General features: G+C 33.9%; 1 protein-coding gene across 1 annotated transcript in view; it reads left to right on the top strand.

Annotated features, from left to right (window-relative positions):
• MBD2 (methyl-CpG binding domain protein 2) overlaps positions 1 to 24,586 on the top strand; it is a 70,494-nt gene that overhangs the window by 24,000 nt on the left and 21,908 nt on the right. Inside the window, exon 3 of the mRNA XM_014781293.2 lies at positions 9,126 to 9,263. Coding sequence (XP_014636779.2) covers positions 9,126 to 9,263 — 138 coding nt within the window. The remainder of the gene's footprint in view (positions 1 to 9,125; positions 9,264 to 24,586) is intronic.

Here is a 24,586-nt window from a genome sequence, read left to right as displayed (position 1 = left end):
AAGATTATTAAATCAATGTAATTGGTCATGACTAGAATTTTTAAAATATGAAATACAATAGGATAGAAAATAGTGCACATCACATTTAGTAAGGGTGAGTATTTTAGGCGACTTTCGTGATACACACTTGTGTGTACTGAGTCATGATGTAAAATGCATTTCTACTCTTAGTTGAGGTCAAGAAAGTTTGAGAGCCACTAGAACTATGGGGTGGGTGTACAGAAGTTTATGAGGATGAGTGGTGGGTGATAATGTATGATCTGAGAGACTTGGCTATTTGGTTGTTAACCAAGATAGACAGGGATGTGAGGTGTGATGGGATTCGTTTTGAGAATTGCTAGAGTGGAGTACACAAACAGTTGAAATGTTACAGTCCTGACTTTTTAGAAAGGAGATATATATACCTTTGCTGGATTAATATTATAAATGAACTTATATGACTTTTCTTAGGCAACTAGGACCTGTCTGGAACTCTGAGCCTCAGAGGAACTGACTTGATTTCTAACCTTAATTCTCACCCTTCTACGTGAGTGATCTGTTACAGGACTACTCAGCAGAGTATGGGCTCCTTAAACTCCTTTGCTTACCTCCCTAAGGGAGAATAGTTTACCATTTGGGGCAAGCTTAATTCTCGTTAAAGTTTATTAGTATCCAAGGTTGAGTAGCTCTGTTTATCTCCAAGTTAATATTGTTCTTACCAGTTAAACTTTCTGTGAAACTCAACCAAGAGATAACCATGTCTATAATTTACCATTGATATCCTATTAATTGACCTTGCACTTTGCCCCAAGGTATTAATCTCCATACCAGTCTCCTCTGTCTAGAACCACTGCTGAATTTTAGGTTATTTTCCTTTCTAACTATACAGATGAAAAGTTACTATGGCAAATTAGTTACAGTGACATGATCTAAGTTTTCAGACTCATAATTGAAGAAAATTCTTCCTGAACTGTAACTCTCTAAGAGCAGCATTGCATGCTTCCTGCCAATGTGCATAGTTTGTTTTGATGTCTTAATCTCATGTTGGCAGTCTGCTGAGTTCTAGATTCTTTGTTCTCTTTATTTCCCATAATTTCATGATATAACAGCACTATGACAGTGACTTTGCCAGAAACACCATCTGTGGACTGAGGATGATTTTCCCGCGGCATACTTGTGTAGGGCTGGCTGTGTGACTCAGAGGAAGACGCTGGCCGTGTGTCTATAAGCGTGACTTCATGTTAAATAGTAATAGATGGAACAAGTCTAGGGATTATTTCTCATGTTGATAATCTTGAGGCAGATAATACAGATGACTCTATGCTTAATAATTTTGAGATGGGTATTGTAGACTACATTGAATTGTAATATTTTCCACTTACGTAGCACCTGTAAATTTAAGGCAGAAAGTGAGATGAATAGTAAGGGTAAGTAAGGGCTGCAAAACACAAGACCTTACGTGTCATAGACAGTTCATGCATCATTTATTCCACAGATTTTTTTTTTTTTTTTTAGCACATTCTATGTGCTCAGGCATTATTCCAGATTCTGTGGATACAGTAGAGGAAGTTTCTGTGTTCATGGACCTTATAGTCTAGTGGGATGATAAACTAATACATAATTTAAATATTAAATGCTACACAGTGAATTAGAATGATTGAGATTGGGTAGCTATTTTAGGCTGAATGATCAGGAAAGTTTTCTTTGTGGGGGTGATTTTTAGGCTGAGATCTGAATGACAAAGAGTCAGCTATACAAAAACCAGAGAGAAGAGCATTCCATGCAGAGGGAATAGTCAGTACAAAATCCCTAAGGCAGGATATGTTCAGCATATGTGGGCAGAAAGTAGGCCACAGTGGCTGGAGTTTAGTGAGTGGGAGGGGGCACTAGGTGAGGTGAAGGAAGTAGACGGACCTAATCACAGGGCTTGGTAAACCAGCCTAAGGAGTGACATGGAATGCTATTTGTGGACTTGATGTAGGGGGCAATATGATTATTTTGGCTGCTGTGTGGAGAATGTATTGTAGCAGTGCAGAAGTGGAAGTCAGGGGCCAGTTAAGAAGGCTATTGTAAATTTCCAGGAAGGGATGATGGTGACTTGGACAGTGCTTGTTGAATGAATAAAGCAAGAAAGCGTAAGATGTAGCAAAGGACACTAGAACTATTAAGTATTCTCTTGTCCAAATAACTTCTAACTTTCTCATATGCAGAAATATCTTTAATAAATAAATAAAGGGTATTTATCTTTAGCTAATAAGTGAAGATAACTAATAAGCTATTGTGAGCTAACAGCACTGTTCTACTTTTTGGCTAATTTGAGCTAAGTATTTAGATATTGATTTGATGAAGATTGCTAAAAAGCAAAAAGTGGACAGAAGAACTTTAGCCGTGTTAGGAAATAGGCTTGCTGATGAGAATATCTGTTCAGTATGATATTAGGTTTATCATATTACAAGTTAGTGCTTCAAATGTATCCAAGTGTGATACATAGAACCTTTTGAGAGGGCCTGGGCTTGACTTTCGTGCAGATAATGAAGGTAGGTTTGGGAACATAGTTGCTTATGGTATGTATGGCTTTGGCAGGATTTATTTCAGATGCCCAGTTTTCCGTTGTTTCACTAAGTTTTATAGGTCCTGCAGAGTTACCTAACTTTCTAGACTCTAGGTCAGCAAGAAAGTTAAGCCCTATAGAAAACTGTTTGTGCGACTGTTTCCACAGTTCTCCCAAAGGTGTGGACGTAGCTAGTGCTAACCTAGCTGTGAAGGAGATAATGAATTCCATGCACTAGATGTCTTAGTTTTAGTAGAGCTGCTCTATTAGCATCTTTTGCCATAATTCCTTTAATGACCTCATGTTAACTAAAGCTCCAAGAAGTTATTTTTCAAGCAGAACTCTTCAAAACTTGTTTTCTATGATGAATTTCAATCCTCCACCTCTTCAATTTACTACCAGTATAAGTCCTTTTATAATGAGTTCAAAGTGTAGTCCACCTATTTGCTTCCTTAAAAAAAGGAAACATCTTGTTCCTCACTTAGGGTATTACACTGTGTGGATTTTGAGTACAAAATCATAGATCCCAGATATATTTTTCTTTGCTTTTTGCCAAAACCTATGAAAGTTGCACAACCTTGTGAATATACTAAAAACCACTGAATTATACATTTTAAAATGGTGAATTTTATGGTGTGTGAATTATATCTCAATAAAAAAACTTGAAGGATTGTAAACTTTGCATTGTTGACTTTCGATTTTGTGGAAAGGCATTAGCTATTGGCTACTGTACATGTTCTGGAGCAAATCTCAAGTTCCTTTTTGAGGATAATCTTGGTTTGACCTAAAGATACCACTCAGGCACTTTGTGTGAACCAGAGGATAGCTTTCCTTCTGGGAAAGCTTAATAGGTTAAGTTTCTAAATTTCAGTGGCATGTTCAATAACGTGTTAATGCTAATACTAGAAATCAGCTGCTGTTTATTCAGAATGTATGTGCCGACATGACTGTAAACTATAAACCTATTTGTTAATTGCCGTCTTCCCCCTGCCCCTAGAATGTAAGCCCTGAGGCAGGGATTCTGGTGATTTGTTCATGACTGTATACCCGACATGCAGTCAGTGCCTGGCCGATAGTAGGCACTCAGTATTTGTTCAAAGGCTGACTGAATGAAAGCTGCATTAGCAGCAGCAGCATCCTACATGCATTATCTCATGTATAATATGCATATACCTCATGTATATAGCATATTACATGCATATGAGAATCTTATGAGTAGTTACTGTTTTATCCTCATTTATGAGGATGAAGAAACTGACCTTAGAAAAATAAAATCTTTGCTTCTCAAATTGAGGCATGAGTATTTCTTAGGTATGGGGCATTTGCAAAATCACAGAATGAATATGATACTTGGAAGTGTCAGTTTTATTTGAACATTTTGGATAGGTAGAACAACATTTTTACTTAAAAAGACATGGCTAATTTTTAAAATGAAATCCAAACTTTGCATGAATTTTAAAGATAAAATGAGTTCTCTAGGCTTTTGTCATAGAATATGTACAATTCTGAACTGTCTGTCATATAGCTTTATTTCAAAGCCAGGCTGAGAAAAGTGGTATTTAGAAAATATAGTTTAAGTCCCTTCTCTTCTAACTATGCTATGTGAAAGCATAGTATGGTATACCCAGCATGGATGGTTTTAAAGACGACGTTTCAGTATCCTTAACTTCCATGTACTCTTTCCTTTAATTGATCTGAGAATGTACCTGTGATAGAAGTACAGGTTCTTTTTTCCTCAATTCCCCTTTCATAGTCAACTTTCTCCCATTTTACAGAAGAAGAGCACACTTCACTTGTCCCCAATATTACCATGGTACAAAATGTTTAATCTCTAATAAAGGGACTATTTGACATGTTGGTGTTGCTACTAAGAAAATTAATGACTAGATAACAGTTCTTTCCGCTAGTACAATTCTTTACTTGCAACAAAATTTACAGAAGACTTAATATAAATGTCTATTATTAAAATTTTTTGGTGGTTCACTGTGTGATATTTTGACTTATAACTCAAAAGAAGTTCAAAGAACTAGTGACAGAATAAAACTCATTTTATTTACTCATTTATGTGAACAAGGTTTCTTGGTGTTATATCTATAAAAAATGAAGAATAGAAGTGGAATTGATGCTAAATCTTATCCTATTCCGGCAATTAGTAAAGCTCATCCTAGGCTGTGTAGTTATTTTTTAAATAAATCATTTTCATTAATATATGTCTATCTAATTTTTATCTCTTTATTAAAATTTATAATTTACCATTTTTGGTCAGTTATATACTAATAATTGTAATAAACCAGAAGGATTTTTTTTTTATCACTAAGAGCTTTATGGTCACAGAAAGTTTAAAGCAATAATTTCATACAAATGATCGATTAAAGATTTTCAAGTTTAAAATAGGAAATAACTGTAGGAATGGAATTATTAGTGTAAAGAGAAAAAAGTGAAATAAAATTTATAAGTATTGAAGAGTTTGTTCATGTGTAAGTGGTTGATGGTGGGTATATTTAGATTCTGTTAGATACATTTTAAAGAGATGGAACAGTTTATTGTTAAAGTGTCAGTATTTAAAATACTTTAGTAAGTGCATCCTTTGCAACTATTTACATTAAATAAAAAATGAAATATTCTTGGCGGCAACTTTAAAATGTAGGTGGAGTGTGTATATTTTCAAAAGTCTTTTAGGAGTAAGAATGCAACAAATGTTTGAAAACCACTGGTTTATGTTACATGCTTTTCATCTTCCTCTTTAGTAATCCTCTTTTCTAGCCTTAATTAAGTCAGATCACCGAAGACTACACAATAATTAGACCACACTCGTTTAGTCCCTTTCAGACTCACCTTCTCTGAGTTGTCCTTCAAATGTTATGCTCTTGGCTTTTATGGAAGGTCACTGAAAAAAGAAAAAGCAGTAGAAATCTGCTTAATATTTGTTGTGATGTTAAGTACCTTTATTAATTTTTTTTTTTAGATTTGATACCAGGACAGCTTTTGTCTTCGTTAAGTGGTTTGCTTCCTCCTTTCTGACCATAATATCTACATAATTTAATGTTTCTCTTTTCACCCAGGCCCCTAGAAAGTTCAGATCCGCATTTGATGCTCAGCGCTAGCATCAATCACTATTAACCTTTTCAAAAGGAAATTTGTTTTCTCCTTGTCCTTGATTTTCTATTTTTAAAAGTTAATTTTTACTGCATATTTGTCCTTTCTGAGTGTACAAAGAGCCATCCCAGATATTTATTGGAAAGAGATGAAGTAAAAGTTTAAAAAATAAAAAAATATTTATTTTTGTATTCCTCCCAGCACTTAGGGAGATAGAATAGACCCTCGAAAATTATTTATTTGAATACTTCCAGTCTAATATACATATTATTTTAAAATACATTAAATTTTGATTTGAGGGCTAGCTTGTCTACTAAGAAGACTGAGCAAAAGTTGAAAACTTTTCATTCTCATATTAGAATGTGTGGGTTTGCTGGTTTAATTTTGTAATATAATGAACTTCTGCTTCACTTTTTCTTATATTGAAAAGGAATATTCAAATATATGAATAGCCTTAATCTTGTCCCATAAAAAAGTGCTTGCTTTATAACGCCTAAGTTTATGGGAGATTGGTAGTTATTTAGAAAAACTCAGACACAACTGGGCATGAGTTAACAGTGACTCTTTCGCAGTCCTTGGGACAGTGGTAATAAAATTTACCACTGTTTTTATGACAGTTTCTGAGAAGACCAGTTAGTCCAGCTTTTCAGATTACACTACATGATATGGTTTTGGAATACAAAATTAATTAGTAAAAAAAAATTCCTCTGTCTTCAGGGCTTTCAGACCAGTTAAAAGGAGAAAAAAAAATAAAAACCGAAATAAGATCAAGAGAAGAGTAAGACAGCACTCTCCTGAATAATCTTATTCCTTGCCACTGGGGAATGAACTGTCTCATTGTCAGAAAACGGCAGTTAATTTTATATTTCCAATATTTTAGCCAGATTTTTCTTTTAATTTTTATTCATTGCACCAAAAACATAACTTAATGAAAAAATATCAGTCTTACCATTGTAGCACCAATAGTTTTACGTGTTCCATGCTTCCTTCCAGTCTTTGTGGATTCAGGATTCATAGTTTAGAATAGTCTCTGTGGCCTCCAGTCATCCTTTATAACAATGAGAATCTTACGGACTCGACTGTGCACATACAAACAGTTGCAATATACTTCTGTGTCTACTGATGCCATTTTTGTTCTTATACCAGCAGAATATATTGTTCTTTATTAAAGAACAAAAACATTAAAAACTAAACAATGTATTGTTTAGTGATACATACTAATTATAACTAATTATTGACAGGAAATTCCTCTAAGCATTTATGTGTTCAGCTTCTTTAGGATTGAATATTGACTATTTTATAGTTCGGGTGGCTTCATTTAGGGCCACAGAATGCTCTAGATGTCATAAATCAAGGTGTCCAAACCTTCTGTGCATCAGAATTACCAGGAGAGCTTTTGAAAAATACACTTTGTTTTTTTTTTGGTGAGGAAGATTGGCCCTGAGCTAACATCTGTTGCCAATCCTCCTCTTTTTGCTGAGGAAGATTGGCTCTGTGCTAACATCTGTGCCCATCTTCCTCCATTTTGTATGTGGGAGGCCACCACAGCATGGCTTGATGAGTGGTGCATGCGTCCACTCCCGGGATTCGAACCTGTGAACCCTGGGCCGCCAAAGTGGAGCATGTGAACCTAACCGCTATGCCACTGGGCCGGCCCTGGCCTCACACTTTTTAGAGATGACATCCTAAGTCGTTTCTTTGCAGCCTGTCGGACAAGTTTGCACACTTCCAAATCATATTTTTTTGAAAATACAGAAAAATTAAAAAGCCAAATACATGAGAAATAATATTGTTAGAGTTACTTAAGATGAATATATCTTCTTAAAGGTAAGCACATACACTGGGAGAAAATTGAGTGAGATAAAGGAATGACAATCATGCTCAGCACATACAGAGAAGAGGGGTGTGTTTATGGGAGGGGGATGGTGGAGGCACATTTAACAGTGGGTCTAAATAATTCTGTAATTGTAATAATTGTGAGATTAATTTATTGTGATGCTTGCCTTTCTAGGCATCGCTAATATTTTTTAAGCAGAGGTCACAAACTCAATGCCTACAGAGCTCAGACTGATAACAAATGTGAGTTGTTGAGGAATTTTGCAAAAGGAAAACCCTGGACACCTCTAGTGCGCAGCTATTACTAATCAATCATGGCCTGTTGTGGCCAAATCAAGTCCAGTATTTCTAAATGTTGGAGTTTTTAAGAGAAGCTAGAATTCTAGATTTTATGTGAAGTCTCCAGATTTGTAGATGTTGGCTTACTTTATTAAAGACACTGAACAAAACACATCTATGAATTAGACTTGGTCCACCTGCCACCAATTTGCAATCTGTGTTTTAGAGCAGTGGTTCTCCAGGTATGGTCCCTGGATCAGCAGCATCAGCATTACCTGAGACCTTAATGGAAGTGCAAATTCCCAGGCCCCACCTCAGACCTACTGAATCAGAATCTCTGGGAGTGAGGCCAGTAATCTGTGTTTTAATAAACCCTCTGGGTGATTCTGATGCATGCCCTAGTTTGAGAACCACTGTTTTGGAGTCTGGAAGTTGATATTACAATTTTTATCTGGAGATAGTTGTAAAGATAAAAGTTAATTGATTGTCCTGTAGATTTTTCAAGTGTATTTCTACATCAAAAATACTAGATGTATATTGTTTTCAGGTATATATGACCTTTTATATTTTTTGCCAGAATCAGAATACACAATGATTAAATCACATTTTGTTCTTTTTCTTTCTCCTCCCCCTCACTGTTTTTAAGAGTATTGCAAATGAACTTAATAGCAATTCTGTGCCACGTTTTGACTTCACTAGAACATATCTTACGTTTTATTTACTGGTTGAATAAAAGTAGATGAGTATGTTGCTTGATTTTCTGAAACTTCAGTTTTAAGTCTCTTCTTTAAAAGTATTGAATGTGATATAAAAATAAGGAATATTTCCTTATTACATTTTTCTAAATTGAGTTCTGTTTGCTGGAATTAGAACTTCCCTTTCTATCTTTTTTTCTATAAAAGGGGAAGGTTAAGTTATGTGGTTTTATGTGAGCCTGGCCTTCTAACAGCTGATCGCTGATCAGCTAGTTTATATTCTAATAGCCAAGTATACCATTATTTTCCTCCATCCTGAGAATGTAGAAATGACTGCTGTCCTGATTGTTGTCCTGAAAGTTCTCCTTCCTTTTGTATGACCCAACCTTAAACAGATTTGTTCATTTAAAAATCCTTAGTACTTTGCTAGTCAAATTAATTTTGAATTTTATATAGATAATTTTCTTACATTTAACAGTACGCAAAAAGCTTTTTGTGACAAAACTTCATGCATGCCTTACATAATAAAATGCTTAAAATGTGCTTTAGAGTATTTAAAATGCTGAGATAGACTGAGAAGTTTGAAATAATCTGATTTAAAGTAATGAATATTAAATTAATAAAAAAAGAATTCATCTACTTATATTTACACATAATATTTATTAATAAATTATATCCTTCATCCACAGGGTAAACCAGACTTGAATACGACATTGCCAATTAGACAAACAGCATCAATTTTCAAACAACCAGTAACCAAAGTCACAAATCATCCTAGTAATAAAGTGAAATCAGACCCACAACGAATGAATGAACAGCCACGTCAGGTAAGGATCTAATTGATTCTCCAATCTTATTTTTTCAGAAAATTCTGGTATTTTTACCAGACATAGTCCAAGTAAACTCTGGTTAAATGGAATGTATTTGGAAAGAAAATTGTTTTATGTCCTAGGCTATTACATGAATGCTGGAGAATAACTTGAATAATACAATATTTAGGTAAAATGTTTTAAGAAAAAAATTAAGAAGTTAATTAAAAATGAATCTAAATTAATTTAATATTATGGACTACATTTTTATGCTCTTGTATGGTAATGTATATCAGATTTGGTTCTGCTAATCTTAGTTTTTTAAAGATGATCTTTCCAGGGATAATATTTCCTAAGGGGATGAAGCATGCAGTCTGTGTTGCTCAGTTTAAAAATATTTTCTATTATTTGGAAACTACTTTTTGTTCTGATTTCTTGTTACACCAAAACTATCCCTCCCCTTTTGAAAAACAGAATTAAATAAACTTTGTCAATACAGTATATTGTCCTGTGACTTCCATTTTTGTATAAATTGAATTTATTTTTCTCTTTCTTTATTGCTTTATGCTGTATTCCACCAGAATCTTTCTTAGAAAAAAGTATTGTCTGAAAGGCCTCCCTGCTGCTTAATAATGCCACATAGCCAGGGGAGGGAGACTTGACAAAATGCGTAAACTTTCCAAGTAATCTTGCTTATTCACTCCCTAATTGTGGTCAAAAAGTTTAGGTACTTCGTGAATTTTAGTAGCAATTGGGGTGAGGGAGTGGAGGGAGAAACATCTGTGCATAGTTTTTCTCTCCTTTCTCTGCCTCCTCCCACTTATGGATTAGAAACACTGATTTACCTACGACGATTATCTTTTGCTCTCATATTCCCCTTCTAGATATCTCACTCCACCTTTTCATTTGAATTTTGTTGTTCGATAGTCCCTCAAGTGTCTCATCTGCAGACTTCATAAAGGATTGGGCCAAAACTTTCAGACAGTTGCTCTAGAAGAAACTACATAAAGCAATTCAGTTCCCACATCCTCTGTAGTGTTTTTTCCTCTTCAGGTGAGCCAGGAAAACAGAAGATATTTGGAGCCACATTGGATCAGCATCTTGCTATAGATGTCTCAAGATTTGAAGTTCTAGACTTGCTTTACTGTTGGTCCCCAAGAGATTCAACAGGGGCCATGTAAGTGTATCACATCCAATATAAAAGATGCGTACCTGCATGTGCCTTTAGGCTCTTGTCACCACTTAGGTTTTCTTTGGGCCATTCAGCTTTCTGTACCAGGCTTTTTCCTTCTGTTTTACTACCGCACCCAGGGAGAGTCAAACTGTCCGTAGTTTCAGTATATTCATTACAACAGGGAAGGAATTCTGCCATTCTCAACTTTGCCCACCTTGATAAAGCCATTCCCTGATGGTATTCTTTCTTAGGTACTGTCTAAAGTCTTGAACATCTTGTCCTTTGCCTTTCTGGTGATTTTAAAATCGTTTCCTTGTAAAGATGTTTTTATTAATTGAAAATTTTGAAAGTATGTGATTAAGACTGTTTGCTTCAAAAAAGCCCGAAAGATAAAGAAAGTGGAATAACTCATAATATTAATTCCATATTGGAAATCTGAGTTGTCTTATTGGGAACAGATAGTATTTAGTAGATTTTATTCTTATCTTTTCTTTGCCAAATCATTCTCAATATAGTCTGTAAACCCAAATGTTTTGGTTAAAGACCAAACGAGTAGCAAATTATGGTCATTTTAACAGTAATTTAATTGTTTTCTGCACCTAAGTTCAATCACAGATTGTAAAAACTGTAGTAATTATATTTACTGGGTGTTTATCTGGCTATAGAGATATTGGTAACCTAGATTTTTAAAGTTGAAGTAACCAGATTAGTTGCTCCTTATTCTTTGGTATGTTGAATAGTTTTAAGTTTTCCTTTTTTTTATTAAGGTTTATGAGATTGTTCTCAAATGAAAAGAATATGTCAAAAAAGCTAAATCTCACCCCACCCCCCAAAAAAACCCTGTCATTTAAAGCAGATCTTTTGAGGGTTTAATCTTTCTTTTAGTTTGCATAGACAAGAAGTGTTAAAATTATTTAGTAGGTTACTTCTCCAAAAGTTTGGACTGTTTTTCACTTTATCCCCATGTCACCTGACAATTTTTGCTGGATGTTTTTGATTATACTAAGACATTAGTGGTCTTTTCCCCTTCTTGATCTTCAACATAAGAGTTGAGGTAATATTTGACTACTGTCTCACCAATAGGATTTCAAAATATAGGACTGTGCATTGGGAAAATATAGGAAAATAATAGACAACTTTTGTCTTGATGTTTTTTAAAATCATTTTCTGTAACGCCTCCTATTGCAGTGTAGATTCAGGCTTTTTAGTAAAGGAAAGATGTTAGTCTTAATTATATTTTGACATACATATGGCAGATGACTGCTAATCAATAAACATTATTATTGAGGAGATAGTTGGCAAAAATGGTCCTTCCAGTTTTGTTAGCTTTTGCATAGCTACATTGAACTGGATTGATAATATAAATGGCCAAATATTCCATTTGGAGAAGTTATTTTGATCATAGAGTAAATAAATTAGACAATGAGGTTTCTATTTTTGAGGTTCCTGTAGATATAAATGTTTTTATTCTTTAACCGTATCACAATCTTTTAGTAAGATATTCAAGCTAGTGGTATTGTAATTCCTTTTAGAGTGCTGAATTTTGAGGCCTAGAGCTAGGATTACATTTTTGGATCTTAATGTAGGTTCTACCTTGAATAGGTTTGAAGTGATTAACTTAGATGTGAAGCAATCATAGAAATTAATAATTCTGTCTTATATAACAAACATCCTATGCCTAGGTCATTGTATGGCAGTCTAATTTGAATTCTCTAAAATATATAAATTATGAATTTCTAATGTATTGACTCCTTGAAATGCCTTAGCTTTAAAAGTGCAAATTAGGGTATGTAAACAAAAGCGCATTAAACAGAATGCAGCAGTGATTTCTGCCTATAATTAAAATTATAAGGTAGAGATGGAACTTGTAAAACCTGGTTATGATAGGATAAGTAGCTAGCCATTTTTATGTGTACTATCAGTATATTTTATGAGTGCTTGTCTTTTCATTAGATTAAAAAGAAATCTGGAGGGGGTGGAGGGGACTCGACCAACTGAAAGACTGTTATCCTAAACAGTTAGATCATCGAAATGTCCTTATTTGCCCAGATACATAAAACACGTCCAAAATTTTTCTTAATTTAATTGAATTGTGATTTTGCTGTTAAGGGTGTTTTTCCCAGCTTTCTTCTTTCAACATATGAAGAACTCATGTTCCTGTTTCTTTCTTATTTCTTTGATGCTGTCATCTTTGACACTTTCTGATCTCTTGCTGTTTTCTTTCTTTTATCCTCAAATTAAAGAAACTTCATCTTTGAGCCATTACTTCTTCCTTTCAGTTGTAGGTTTATAGAGTGCTGATAGGCTTTAGGTGTTTTTGATAGTCTTTGAATATTAATTACATTTCCTACAGAATAGTTACTTTTTTTACCAAAAAGTAAATATTTAAATCAGTGAAGAAGCAGATTTAAATCTTCCATTTGATCCTAGATTATTTCCTTTTGTTTGCTAATTCTTCTTTCAAAGGATATGAAACTTTCCTCTACTCCCTTCCAGAAATCAGTCTTGTTTTTTTTTAGAATGATTTTTTTTCCCGGCTTTATTGTGATATAATTGACATATAACATTGTGTAAGTTTAAGGAGTAAAACAAGATTATTTGATGCATGTATACATTGCAAAATGATTACCACAATAAGGTTAGATAATACATCCATCACCTCACGTAATTACTGTTTTTTTTGTTGTGGTGGTGGGAGTGAGAACATTTAAGATTTCTCTTAGCAACTTTCAAGTATATAATACGATGTTGTTAACTATAGTCACCATGCTGTACATTAGATTCCCAGAACTTATTCATCTTATAACCAGAAGTTTGTACCCTTTGACCAACATCTGTTCATTTCCCCTCCCTATCCTGTTGCTCCCGGTAATCACCAATCTACTTTCTGTTTCTGAGTTTGGCTTTTTTAGATTCCACATATAAGTGAGATCATACAGTATTTGTCTTTCTCCGTCTGACTTATTTCACTTAGCATAATGCTCTCAAGTTACGTCCATGTTGTCACAAAGTGACAGGATTTCCTTCTTTTTTATGGCTGATAATATTCCATTATAACATATATATATTAATGGAATATTATCCATTATATTATCCAATATATGTATATATATAATGGAATATACATACACCACATTTTCTTTATCTGTTCATCCATTGATAGACACTTAGGTTGTTTCCATGTCTTGTCTATTGCGAATAATGTTGCAGTGAACCTGGGGGTATAGATATCTCTTCAAGATAGTGATTTAATTTCCTTTGAATATATACTCAGAAGTGGGATTGCTGGATCATATGGTAGTTCTATTTTTAATTTCTTGAGGAACCTTCGTACTGTTTTCCATAGTGGCTGTACCAATTTACATTCCCACCACCAGTGCAAAGAGTTCCCTTTTCTCCACATCCTTGCCAGCACTCTCTCATCTTTTTGATAATAACCAAGAATGAACATCTTTAAATATGTTAGAAGAAACTTTCCAGATGAGGGATAAATTTAAAAAATGTGTACTTCAAAGGCATTGTGTGTGAAAAGTTTGTAAAATAACCCAGAGAATTACTGTTCATTCCAGGCATTCTAACAACATATACATCTTCCTAACCTCTGCTAGTTATTTATACTATAGTCTCATTATAATGTTTTTATGATTGAGAAATAGATAAGCTAAAGAACAGAATTCCGTGGAGGATATTATATTCCTTTTCTCTAGACAGAAAAATTGGCTGCCTGGGCAGATGAAATAGATGATGTGTTGTCCTGTGCTATTTAAAAGCATTATTCTGGGTGATGTTGGGAAGATGTCATGTACAAAGTGTCAAATAAATAGTACAGACAAATGCTACAGGTATTCGAGAAGGGTGAGGTTACTATGGCTAGGAGGTTTGGGGAAATCTTTAGAAAAGATAAGGGACATATGGTGGACTTTGTAAAAGCAAATGGAAGGGAGAGGACATTCCAGTTAGAGAAAGTAGTATTTGCAAAGCTGTTATATGGGATTGGGCAAGGAATGAGGAGACACATTTGTTGAAGATCAGGGTTTTCATGGGAAGTAGTGGGAGCTGAGAATGCTGTCAAGGGTTTCCTTAAATGTCAATCTTTACAGGTTTTAAAAATGTTATCATTTGCTTTATTTATAAGAGAAAGATTTGGGATAGGCAAAATAAAAAATTACTTATAATTCCTTTTGTATAATGCAATTACAATAGTATTTTAGCATTTTTTATATTCTTCAAATATTTTTAATGCATCTTTTGAAAACATAATGATCATAGTGTATACACATACTTTAAAAAATTTTGCCTAACATTATATTATCCATATTTTATCCATATTTTATATAATTTGTGTGCTATAATTTTATAATTAACTGTATATTGTTCCAACAACTGTGTAGTGGGCTAGCATATGATTTATTTAACCATTTCCATGTTGTTATTTCCAATTTTTCACTATTATAGGTAGTACTCCAGTGAATATTTTTATGTATATAAGTTCCTTCCTATATTTTACAATGTTTCCTTGGGTTAGATTCCCAGAAATATAATTAATATGAATATTTATTGTTTTTGATATTTATTGGCAAATTGATTTCCAAAGGGTTGTACCAATTTAAAAGTCTATCAACAAGTTATATGCATTCCAGTTTCAGCTTACCTTCTATGGCATTGAGTATTATCAATACTTCTTTTTTGGTAATTCAGTATATAAAAATGATATTTCATTTTAAATTTGCATTTACTTAAATACTTGTGAAGTTGGACACACTAAAGCATTTGTGTTTAATTTTGCAAACGAGAAATGTTTAGAGGATTTTGAACAAGGGAGTAGCTTTTTTATTACCCCCCTGAACTGAACTTGAAAGTATCTCCTGTGGCTTAAGGCTAATTCCAACATCTATGCTCTCCGGATACATTCCCTCCTACCTTCTCAGAGTTCTCACTCACTGGATTATGTTAACTACCTTTCATCTTCCTCTTGTCTCTCTAAACTGGCTTCTTCCCAAAAGCATTGATATATATTCAAATCTTCCCTGTCTTAAAAAAAATTAATTTTACTCTGTGTCCCCTTTAGGAATTGTTCTCTTTCTTTTCCCTTTACAGTGAAACTTCTTGGAGTTGTGTGTATTTACTGTCTACTTACCACTTAATTTTTTTATCTCAGAAATATAGCTTTTGTTCCCACCAAGCCGCTTGAATTGTTTTCATCAAGATTGCTGATGATGCTTGTTAAATTGGATGGACAAATTTCCGTCCTTAAATTACTTGACCTGCTTTAGCATTAGACACCGTGACTACCCTGCCTTCTGAAATGCTCTCTTTTGTTCTGTGACACTGTACTCTCCTAGTTTTCCTCCTTCCTTGTTTTTTCTCAATCCCCTTCTTATGATTTTCTTTTTCTCTCTATCTTTTAAAATGTGGTGGGCTTTCCCAGGGAATACTATACATTCTTCTCTGTATGTAAACCCTCCATGGATGATTTCATTCATTCTCTTGGCTTCAGTTATTGTCTATATGGTAATAATTCCAAATGTACCTCTTTAGACAGAGCTTCAGTTGTTTGTGTCAATCCATCTACAACCATTGTTCTCTTGGAAGTCTCACCAGCGCCTCTAATTCATCTTACCAAACTCTATCCTCATCCTATCAAACTGGCAATTTCTTCTCTGTGTTTTATCTCAGTGAAAGTACCACTGTCCATTTGGCTGGCTAAGCCAGAAACCTGAGCATCATCCTTGACTTTTGCCATCTTTTACCCCAAACATCTAATTAGCCAACAAGTCCTATTGAGTCTACCTCCTAAATATTCACGTGCTGCATCTCTATACCAGGTAACTATCATTTTATCTCATCTCCCTGCTTCTTGTCGTATTCTCTTCAATTCATTCTTCATATTGCATCCAGAAGCTCTATCTGACGTGAAGATCTAATAGTATTATTCTATTGAAAACCTTTTGATGCTTCCTGTTAGTTTTTAAGTCAAAAATCTAAATATAACTTACAAAGTCAAAACACCTAACATGACTTGCAAAGTTCTTCGTGATTTGGCTTTTGCTTATCTCTCTGGCCTCACTTTCTGTTGTTCTACACTTGAATCATGTGAAACTTTTTGCAGATTTTTGAATGTGCTATTCATTTCCCCCCTGCACCCTGCCCTTGCATTCCCTGGTCATAATTCTTGATGTTTTCTTTCCCACCCTTAATTAGCTATTTCCCTCTCATCCCTCAAGTCTAAACTTAGATACCACTTCATCTGTTCAAAAAAACCTCTGATTTATCAAGTCTGGATTTAGGAACCCTCCTTAGTGTTTTTCTTTTCTCCTTTTCTAATCATAACTGTTATTGTTATTCATTGTTTTATCCACAGTGTCTCCATTATGTCAGTGCTTAATATGTATTTGTTGAATTGATGAATTAATTAATTTTTGAAATTCAAAATTCATTAATTGAGCCCTCAACTAGTGCCAGGCAACTTTCTAAGTAGTGGGGATACTGTAGTGAATAAAAGAAAGTCCCTGCTCTCATGGAACTTACTTTCTAGTGTGATCGGGAGAGAGACAGACAAATAAGTACATATATACTGTATCACGGTATGATAAGTGCAATGAAAAAAAAACAAAGGAGTGAGAGAATGTATAGTCTTCAAAAGTAGTGAAGTATGGGGAGAACATTCTAGACAGAGGTCTTAATCTGGCTATTGTATGTAATATAAGGACTGATTTAAGGCTAGAAGGAACTGTAGGAAGTTAGGGCATAAATGATAAGATTTGTTTCATGCTGGTCATAAAATAGGTGACAAAATTTATTAACTGATTAGCTGTGCCTGTGAGAAGAGTGTTAGAATTTGGGTAACTGGGAGAATGATGTTATTGACAGGAATACAGAAATATTGAGGGGTAGCTCAATATTTTTTTTAAATAATAAAATATGAATATGAGTAGTAGAAAATTTATACTCTTAATGCAGTCATGGTATATTCAGGTAGTAAAAGATGATGGGTTGGAGTCCTGGGGAGAAAACCGGTTTGGCAACTTGTCAGTATTTGTGGAGGTAAAAGTTGCAGCTGAAAGATTCTATGTGAATTTTTAAAATATTAATGAATCTATAGGTTATCTATTCATAGTAATCTCTAATCATCAGTATTTTTCTGGTCCACTTAAAAATATTTCAGCTATCATGTGGGGAGAGCCATGACATTTTTTGAAATTTTTATATTTATCGAAGAAACAGGAATATAGATGAAAAAAAATCAAATACTAAAAATCTCATATTTCAAAACGGTGGTTTCCTACGTTTTCTGTCTTCTAATCTCATTTCCAAAAGCATTTATTCTCAATTCTGGTCATTTCCCTTTATAATTACCTCTATATTTCTGAATAATATACTTATTATGCTATTTCTTTATTTGTTACTTTTAGATATTATTTCTTGACTTCCCACAATGGTAGATGAGTACATATTTCTCTCTGCTTTCAGTCTCCCAAAATAGTTGTATCACAATTTTAGTTAAGTAAGTTAAATAATCAGGGATTACATTATTATGACTGAAAATATTCATGGGTAGGGCAAGTAATACTCTATCATCAGCATCAGAATTGCCTTCATAATTCTTGGTGGTGGTTGTTAATCTTAAGAATTGTATGCTAGGTTTCCTTTATAATTATAGTTAATCTTTCCTAATGCTTTAACATTTCTGCTACATGCCCATCAACAATATTTTCCTTGGGCTGAAATCCATGGGGTTCCTTCTTGTGTTTTTCTTGGAGTCACCTCTGCTCCCCTTCACTCTGGATTTGGTCTCTGGTCTTGCTGTGTAGCTGTAGCTCTGGGGATTTCCTTTGCTGTGCTGCTGAGTTGGAGTTTGTTTTCTGGATTTCTGTCTTCCTCTGTCTTAGCATATGCCTTCAATTTGTAACAAATCCTCCAGGAGCTTTCTAATAAACTTTAATGGGAGGTAAAGTTTTTGAGAACCCTCCACCTTAGAAATAACTTTATTCCAGCTGGACACAATCAAATTTGTCTCGGTATGAAATCCTAGATTGAAAATCGTTTTCCCTGGAGTTTTGAAGGCATTGCTTTGTTTTTCTCTACCTTCAAGATTTCTGAAGAGAAGTCCAATGCCATGCTGAATCTCTGCTTCCCTTTATTGTCTTCTTTTTTTTTCCTCTCTGAGAGTGTTTAGTATATTTATGATTTTAAAAAATTCACTACTATGTGCCTTGTAGGCCTTTGTTCATTCACTGGGCACTCAGTAGGTGATATAGGTGCCTCCTATCCTTCGTGTGGGAAATTTTCTTGTGTCATTTCTTCCCCTCTTCTCCCGAACCCCCCAACTTTCCATTCTCTCTTTGTGTAAGTTGGGTATTAGCCATCTTAGAATTTTCTTATTTCTACTTGTGTATTTTCCATCTTATTGTTGTTGTTGTTTTACTTTCTTGGATATTTTCTTGATTTTAGCTTTTAGTCCTTTTTTGGATTTTTTATATTGGTGATCGTATTTTAAATATCCAGCAGCTGTTTCTTGGCTTTTACATATAAAATTTTACATATAAAATTTTGTTGTTCTTGTTTTATGGATACAATCTCTACTCTTACCTCTCTGAATATATTAATTATAAGGGTACTTTTTATTTGTTTGATGTTTGGTTTTTCTCTGTTCCTTGCATTTGCCATTTTGTTGTTGTTTATTTTAGGTTCTGTCTTTTTTTTTTTGATAAGGAAGATTGGCCCTGAGCTAACATCTGTTGCCAATCTTCCTCTCTTTGCTTGAGGAAGATGGTCCCTGAGCTAACATCTGTGCCAGTCTTCCTCCACTTTGTATATGGGACGTGGCCAGAGCATGGCTGGATGAGCGGTGTGTAGGTCTGCGCCCAGGATCCTAACCCACAAACCCCGGACCTCCAAAGCAGAGCGTGCAGACCTAACCACTATACCACCGGGCTAGCCCCAGGTTCTGTTTTTCTTGTTGGCTACTATGGATATTGCTTCAATGAATACTCTAGTACATGTTTTTAGTTTTCAGTTTTACCTAGCAAATAGAGTTGCTGGGTCATAGAGTATGCATGTGTTCAGCTTTATTAGATACTACCAAATAGTTTTCCAAAATGGTTATACAAAGTTACACTTCTACTAGCAGTGTACAGTTGCTTCAAGCCCTTGTCAACACTTGGCATTGTCAGTCTTTTAAAATTTTAAACATTCTGGTATGTATTTAGGGGTATTTTATTATAGTTTTAACTTGAATTTCTTTGGTAATTAATATTATTGAGTACTGTTTATATGTTTATTGACCATATAGATATCCTTCTCTTGACGTACCTAATCAAGCCTTTTATGTATTGTTCTATTATGTTGTTTGTCTTTTTTTCATTGACTTGTCAGAGTTCTTGATATATTCTTGATATGAGTCCTTTGTCTGATATATTTATATCACAAACACCTTCTCCTAGTTTGTGGCTTACTTTTTTTACTCTCTTAATTGTGTCCTTTGATAAATATAAGTTCATAATTTTAAGATAAGGTGGGATACAGACTGGGAGGGCACAGGAGTGGGGGCTTCTGGGGTGCTAGTAATATTCTTGATCCGGGTGGTAGTTACACAAGTGTTTACGTTGTGAAACTTTAGTAGGCTGGGTACTTATTTTTTTTACACTTTTCCTGTATGTAATACTTCAATAACGACTTACAAAAGGTAAAGAATATACTTTAATATATCAATCTCTTCCTTTGTATTTCAGTGACGTGTTTAAGAAATTTTTGCTTACTCCAGGGTTATCAGTATATTCCTCTATGTCATCTTCTAAAAGCTTTGCTTTACTTTTGCATTTAGGTCTACAATCCATTTGGAATTGACTTTTGTGTATGATGGGAGATGGATTTATTTTTTTTCCCGTGTGGATATCAGATTGACCCAGCACCATTTACATGTGAATCTGTTTCTACACTCTGTTCTATTTCATTGGTCTCTTTGTCTCTTCTTCCCCAATACTTCACTATCTTAATATTACTATACTTTTATAAAAAGTCTTAATATCTGGTAGTATAAGTTTTCCAGCTTTGTTATTCTTGGCTCAAGATTATTTTGGTTAATCTTGGCTGTTTGTATTTTCACATAAATTTTAGACTCAACCTGTCCAGTATTCTCCAAAATCTCCTAGGATTTAAATCTATAGATCAATTTGGGGGACAATTAATATTTTTATAGTATTAGGTCTTAAAATTCATGAGTCTTGTATATCCCTCCATTAAGATTTTATAGTTTTCAGTCAAGAGATCCTACACATCTTTAATTGATTTCTAGATATTTGAAGTTTTTTGATGTTACTCTCAGTGATATAAAAAATTTTATTTTCTAATTGTCTGTTGCTAATAGGTAGAAATAAGTTGATTTTGAATATTGACTGTGTATTCAGTCATCTTCCTAAATTCACTTATTAAATCATCTGTGAGTCTGTTGGACTTTTTACATGAGCATACAAACATCATCTGCAAATGAGAGTTTTATTTCTTCCTTGCAGATCCTAAACCTTTGATTTTTTTTTTTTTTTCACTTGTCTTATTTCACTGGCTATGACTTCCAATGCAATCTTGAATAGAAGTGATAACAGATATAGTTGTCTCATTTGTGATACCAGGGAACGTTTTTAATATTTCTCCATTAAATATGATGCTTGCTATAGGTTTCTTTTGTAAATACTCTTTGTCAGATTAAGGAAACTCACTTCTATTCCAAGTTTACTAAGAGTATTTTTCATGAATGGGTATTGAATTATCCAGTTCTTTTTCTCTACCTAGTTGAATGATGATATGATTTTTATTTTTTACTCTGTTAATATAATGAATTACAGTGATTGGTTTATGTGGTGAATTACCCTGCTTAATTTTTTTGAATGTTAAACTTTGAATTCGTGGATTAAGCCCAACGTGGTCATGATGTATTATCATTGTTATCACTGTTTAGGTTTGCTGTTGTTTTGTTTAGGAACTTTTGCATTTATATTCACGAGGGAGATTGACTTGCCATTTTTCTTTTCTCGTAATTTTCTTCTCAAGCTTTAGTATCAAGGTTTTGCTGGTCTTGTAAAATAAGCTGGGAGGTGATCCCTCCTTTAATATTTTCTGGAACACTTTGTAGAAGATTGGTACTTTTCTTTAAATGTTTGGAAGAGTTAATTGTGAAGCCATCTCAGCCTAAGTTTTTTTTTTTTATTTTAAATGGGAAATCTTGAAATAACAGATTCAATTTATTTAATGAGTACACAGATGAATAGTCATATTTTCTATTTCTTCTTCTACCAAATTGAAAATTTATTTTTGTAGGGATTTGTGCATTTCATAATTTTCAAATTTAGTGGTATAAGGTGATTCGTAATATTTTCTAGTAATATTTTTAATATTTGTAATATGTGTTGTGATATCTTCTTTTCTCTAATATTGGTAGTATATAGATGAAAGGTGAAATGAAGTACTGGGAAGAACCTTCTTAACAAATTTTGAACTCAGTCTATACATGCACTTTTCGCATGGAAATCCAAACTTCAATTTTATCATCAAATCTATTGATAAGATAACATTTATTTTATAGAAGTTAGTTTATTATAATGGGTTATGCTTTGTCTTATTTGATACTTATTGCCTTGAAGTAATCTTATGGTAATATTGAGACCTTTGTTTTCTTTATATCTATATTCACTTACTATTTTTTCTCTTTCTTTTTATTTTCAGCTTTCTGAGTCATTATTTTTAGATATGTTTCTTGCATAAATTATATAGTTGAGTTTACTTTTTTCATCTGATCTGAGGGTCTTTTTTTCTTTTATAGGTGAGTTTACCAGTACATTTAGAGATATGTTTGGGTCTTAATTCTAACATTGTGTTTATATACTGTTTTTAATATTTTATTGTCATTTTCTAGTATTTCTATTTTTGTTCTGTGGTCTGAGTTTTCCATTTAAATTCATTCTTCTGGTAATATTGAGGATTTGTAACCTGGTTTTAGTTCTAGTCATTGCTTAATGTCATATTTTAAATAGTACATAGGTACTTCTATTTATTGATTTATCGATATTAAAAAGGAAATAGTATCTATTAATGTCCCACTATAAAAAATGAGGAATTAATTTACACTATTGAAATTAGTTTCAAGAAAGCTTTTCTAAAGGGCATCTTATCTGATAAACAGCTAATGATAGCTCTCTATCTATTAAAGACCAAAGTTCCTGCAGTTGAGTGGGTTTTGAAATCATTAATTAATTTATTCAACAGCATATATTGCTGATTATATTACAGATGCTCTATAAACACAAAAGTCAGATATGCACCCTGTCCTCATAAAAATTTCAATCTAATAAGGAAAACAAACACTGAACAAATAATTCCAAGTGTGCTGAAATGTGACAAATAAGCGAAGGGTAGTTAGTGAAGGAGCGTAAGTCCCTAAATGGATTTATGTATAATAAGAAAATTATTATTATAACTTTTCCTGTGGGAGTAGCACATGAAAACTTATAGGCATCATGAATGAGTCCTCTTATTCCACGGGCATCTTAGGATAATTGTGCCTTTTCAGGCATTTGACAGGTGTTACACGCCCCCTTGGCATAAGTTGGAGAGTATTCATGACAAAATCTAGACAAGCAGCTACAGCAGATGGTTACTGCTCCTCCGTCGTCCTCAACTCTAGCTTTTGCCTTTTGCTTCATTTTTCCATCCTCTTTAGCCTAAATTATCTTTTGCCTTAACAAGAGATCTCGCTGTAGTTTACACAGCCACATGAATCAAGCTTTTCCTTGATTTACATAACAATTTTCTTGTCATTATCCAGCTCTTTCTTCCCAGGCCACTCTCGCAAAATAAATGGGTAGCTCATGTTTGACTTTTCATGTTTGCAGGCCATGGTATTTAAGTTAAGTTGTTTTTGCTGACCAAAACTAGACCACTCAGATATCATATGGGGTTGATTTGATTTGAAATAGAGCAGGGTATAGACTGGACAGCAAATTCCTTCTGGGCAGGAAACCCATTCCTCTGTATAGTCCTAGCCCAGTGTCTTGCATGTTTAGTTTTTCATGAGTCAGTGAATATAAAGTGCGTATTTTCTGGGTTTTGCTTTAGTCTACAAATATGTGACAAGATGCATTGTTCTTTGATTAGATTTAGCAAAAGCTTTAGAAAAGTGAATAAGATATTCATTGAATTTATGAAATCCTAACATTAGAAAATATTCTGAGCAATTCAATAAAAAATTAATACTTCTCATTTTTATCAGTGTTTTGATAATCTCCTGAGATAGACAAGGCAGTTATTAGTATTTCTATTTTACTAGTGAAAATACATCCAGAGAGATTGTGAGTTGCCTAAGACAGCACCTCTATTTAACGGTTGAGTCAGAACTAAAGCATTTAGCTCCCAAACCAGTGTTCTTTCTGTTACCCTGTACTCCTTCTACTTAGCCACAAATTTAACCCACAAACATCTGAGTGCCAACTATGTGTCTAGCATCATGCTCTTGACAGAAATGAAGACTGTGCAGATTAAAACTCTTAAAATGGTGAGATTTTTAAGGTAACTTTTGGTTCTTCTATTTTATGAAGTTTTAACACTTTTGTCCTCATGTACTTTAAAAGATATATCACATATCTTTGTATTTTAAATATTTGTTTTCATTAGAAAAAAATACTTATAGTCTTATTTATTTGACAAGTACTGTTAGAAGTTTTAATTTGTTGCTTAAGAGGAATAGAAAATACAGAAACATACAGAGAACCATCATAAAAGGCAGACTTTCATAAGTCTCCCAACAGCTGGTGATTGCAACAGTGAAGTAGGGCCAAGGAGGCTTGGTCAGGACTTGGATTTGGTAATTAGAAGGTTACTGTGACCTTGGGAAGGTCAGTGTTAATGTAATAGTTGGAGGAGAGTCCAAGTTAGAAGGAAAAGAATGAATGGAAGGTGAGGAAATAAGATGGAGAGTTTCTCTTCTAGTGTAAGGAGGATGATAGAGATGGTTTGAGGGAGAAGTAGTGTGAAGAAGGACATTTTTTAGGTTATCAGTGTTGAGTGTATCTGTCACTTCAGGGGAAGAAGCCCAAGGCGAGGAAGGGGGAAAATGGAAAACGTGAGAGGAGAAGTTGGGCAAATTGATAGGGCAAGATCAGGAGGAGGCAGGAGAAGA

This window comes from Ceratotherium simum, chromosome 14 (genome assembly GCF_057802395.1).
Source record: "Ceratotherium simum simum isolate JZ-2026a chromosome 14, ASM5780239v1, whole genome shotgun sequence".
NCBI lineage: Eukaryota > Metazoa > Chordata > Mammalia > Perissodactyla > Rhinocerotidae > Ceratotherium > Ceratotherium simum.
The sequence above is the reverse complement of the archived record's forward strand: the minus strand, read 5'-3'. Positions and strand labels throughout refer to the sequence as shown.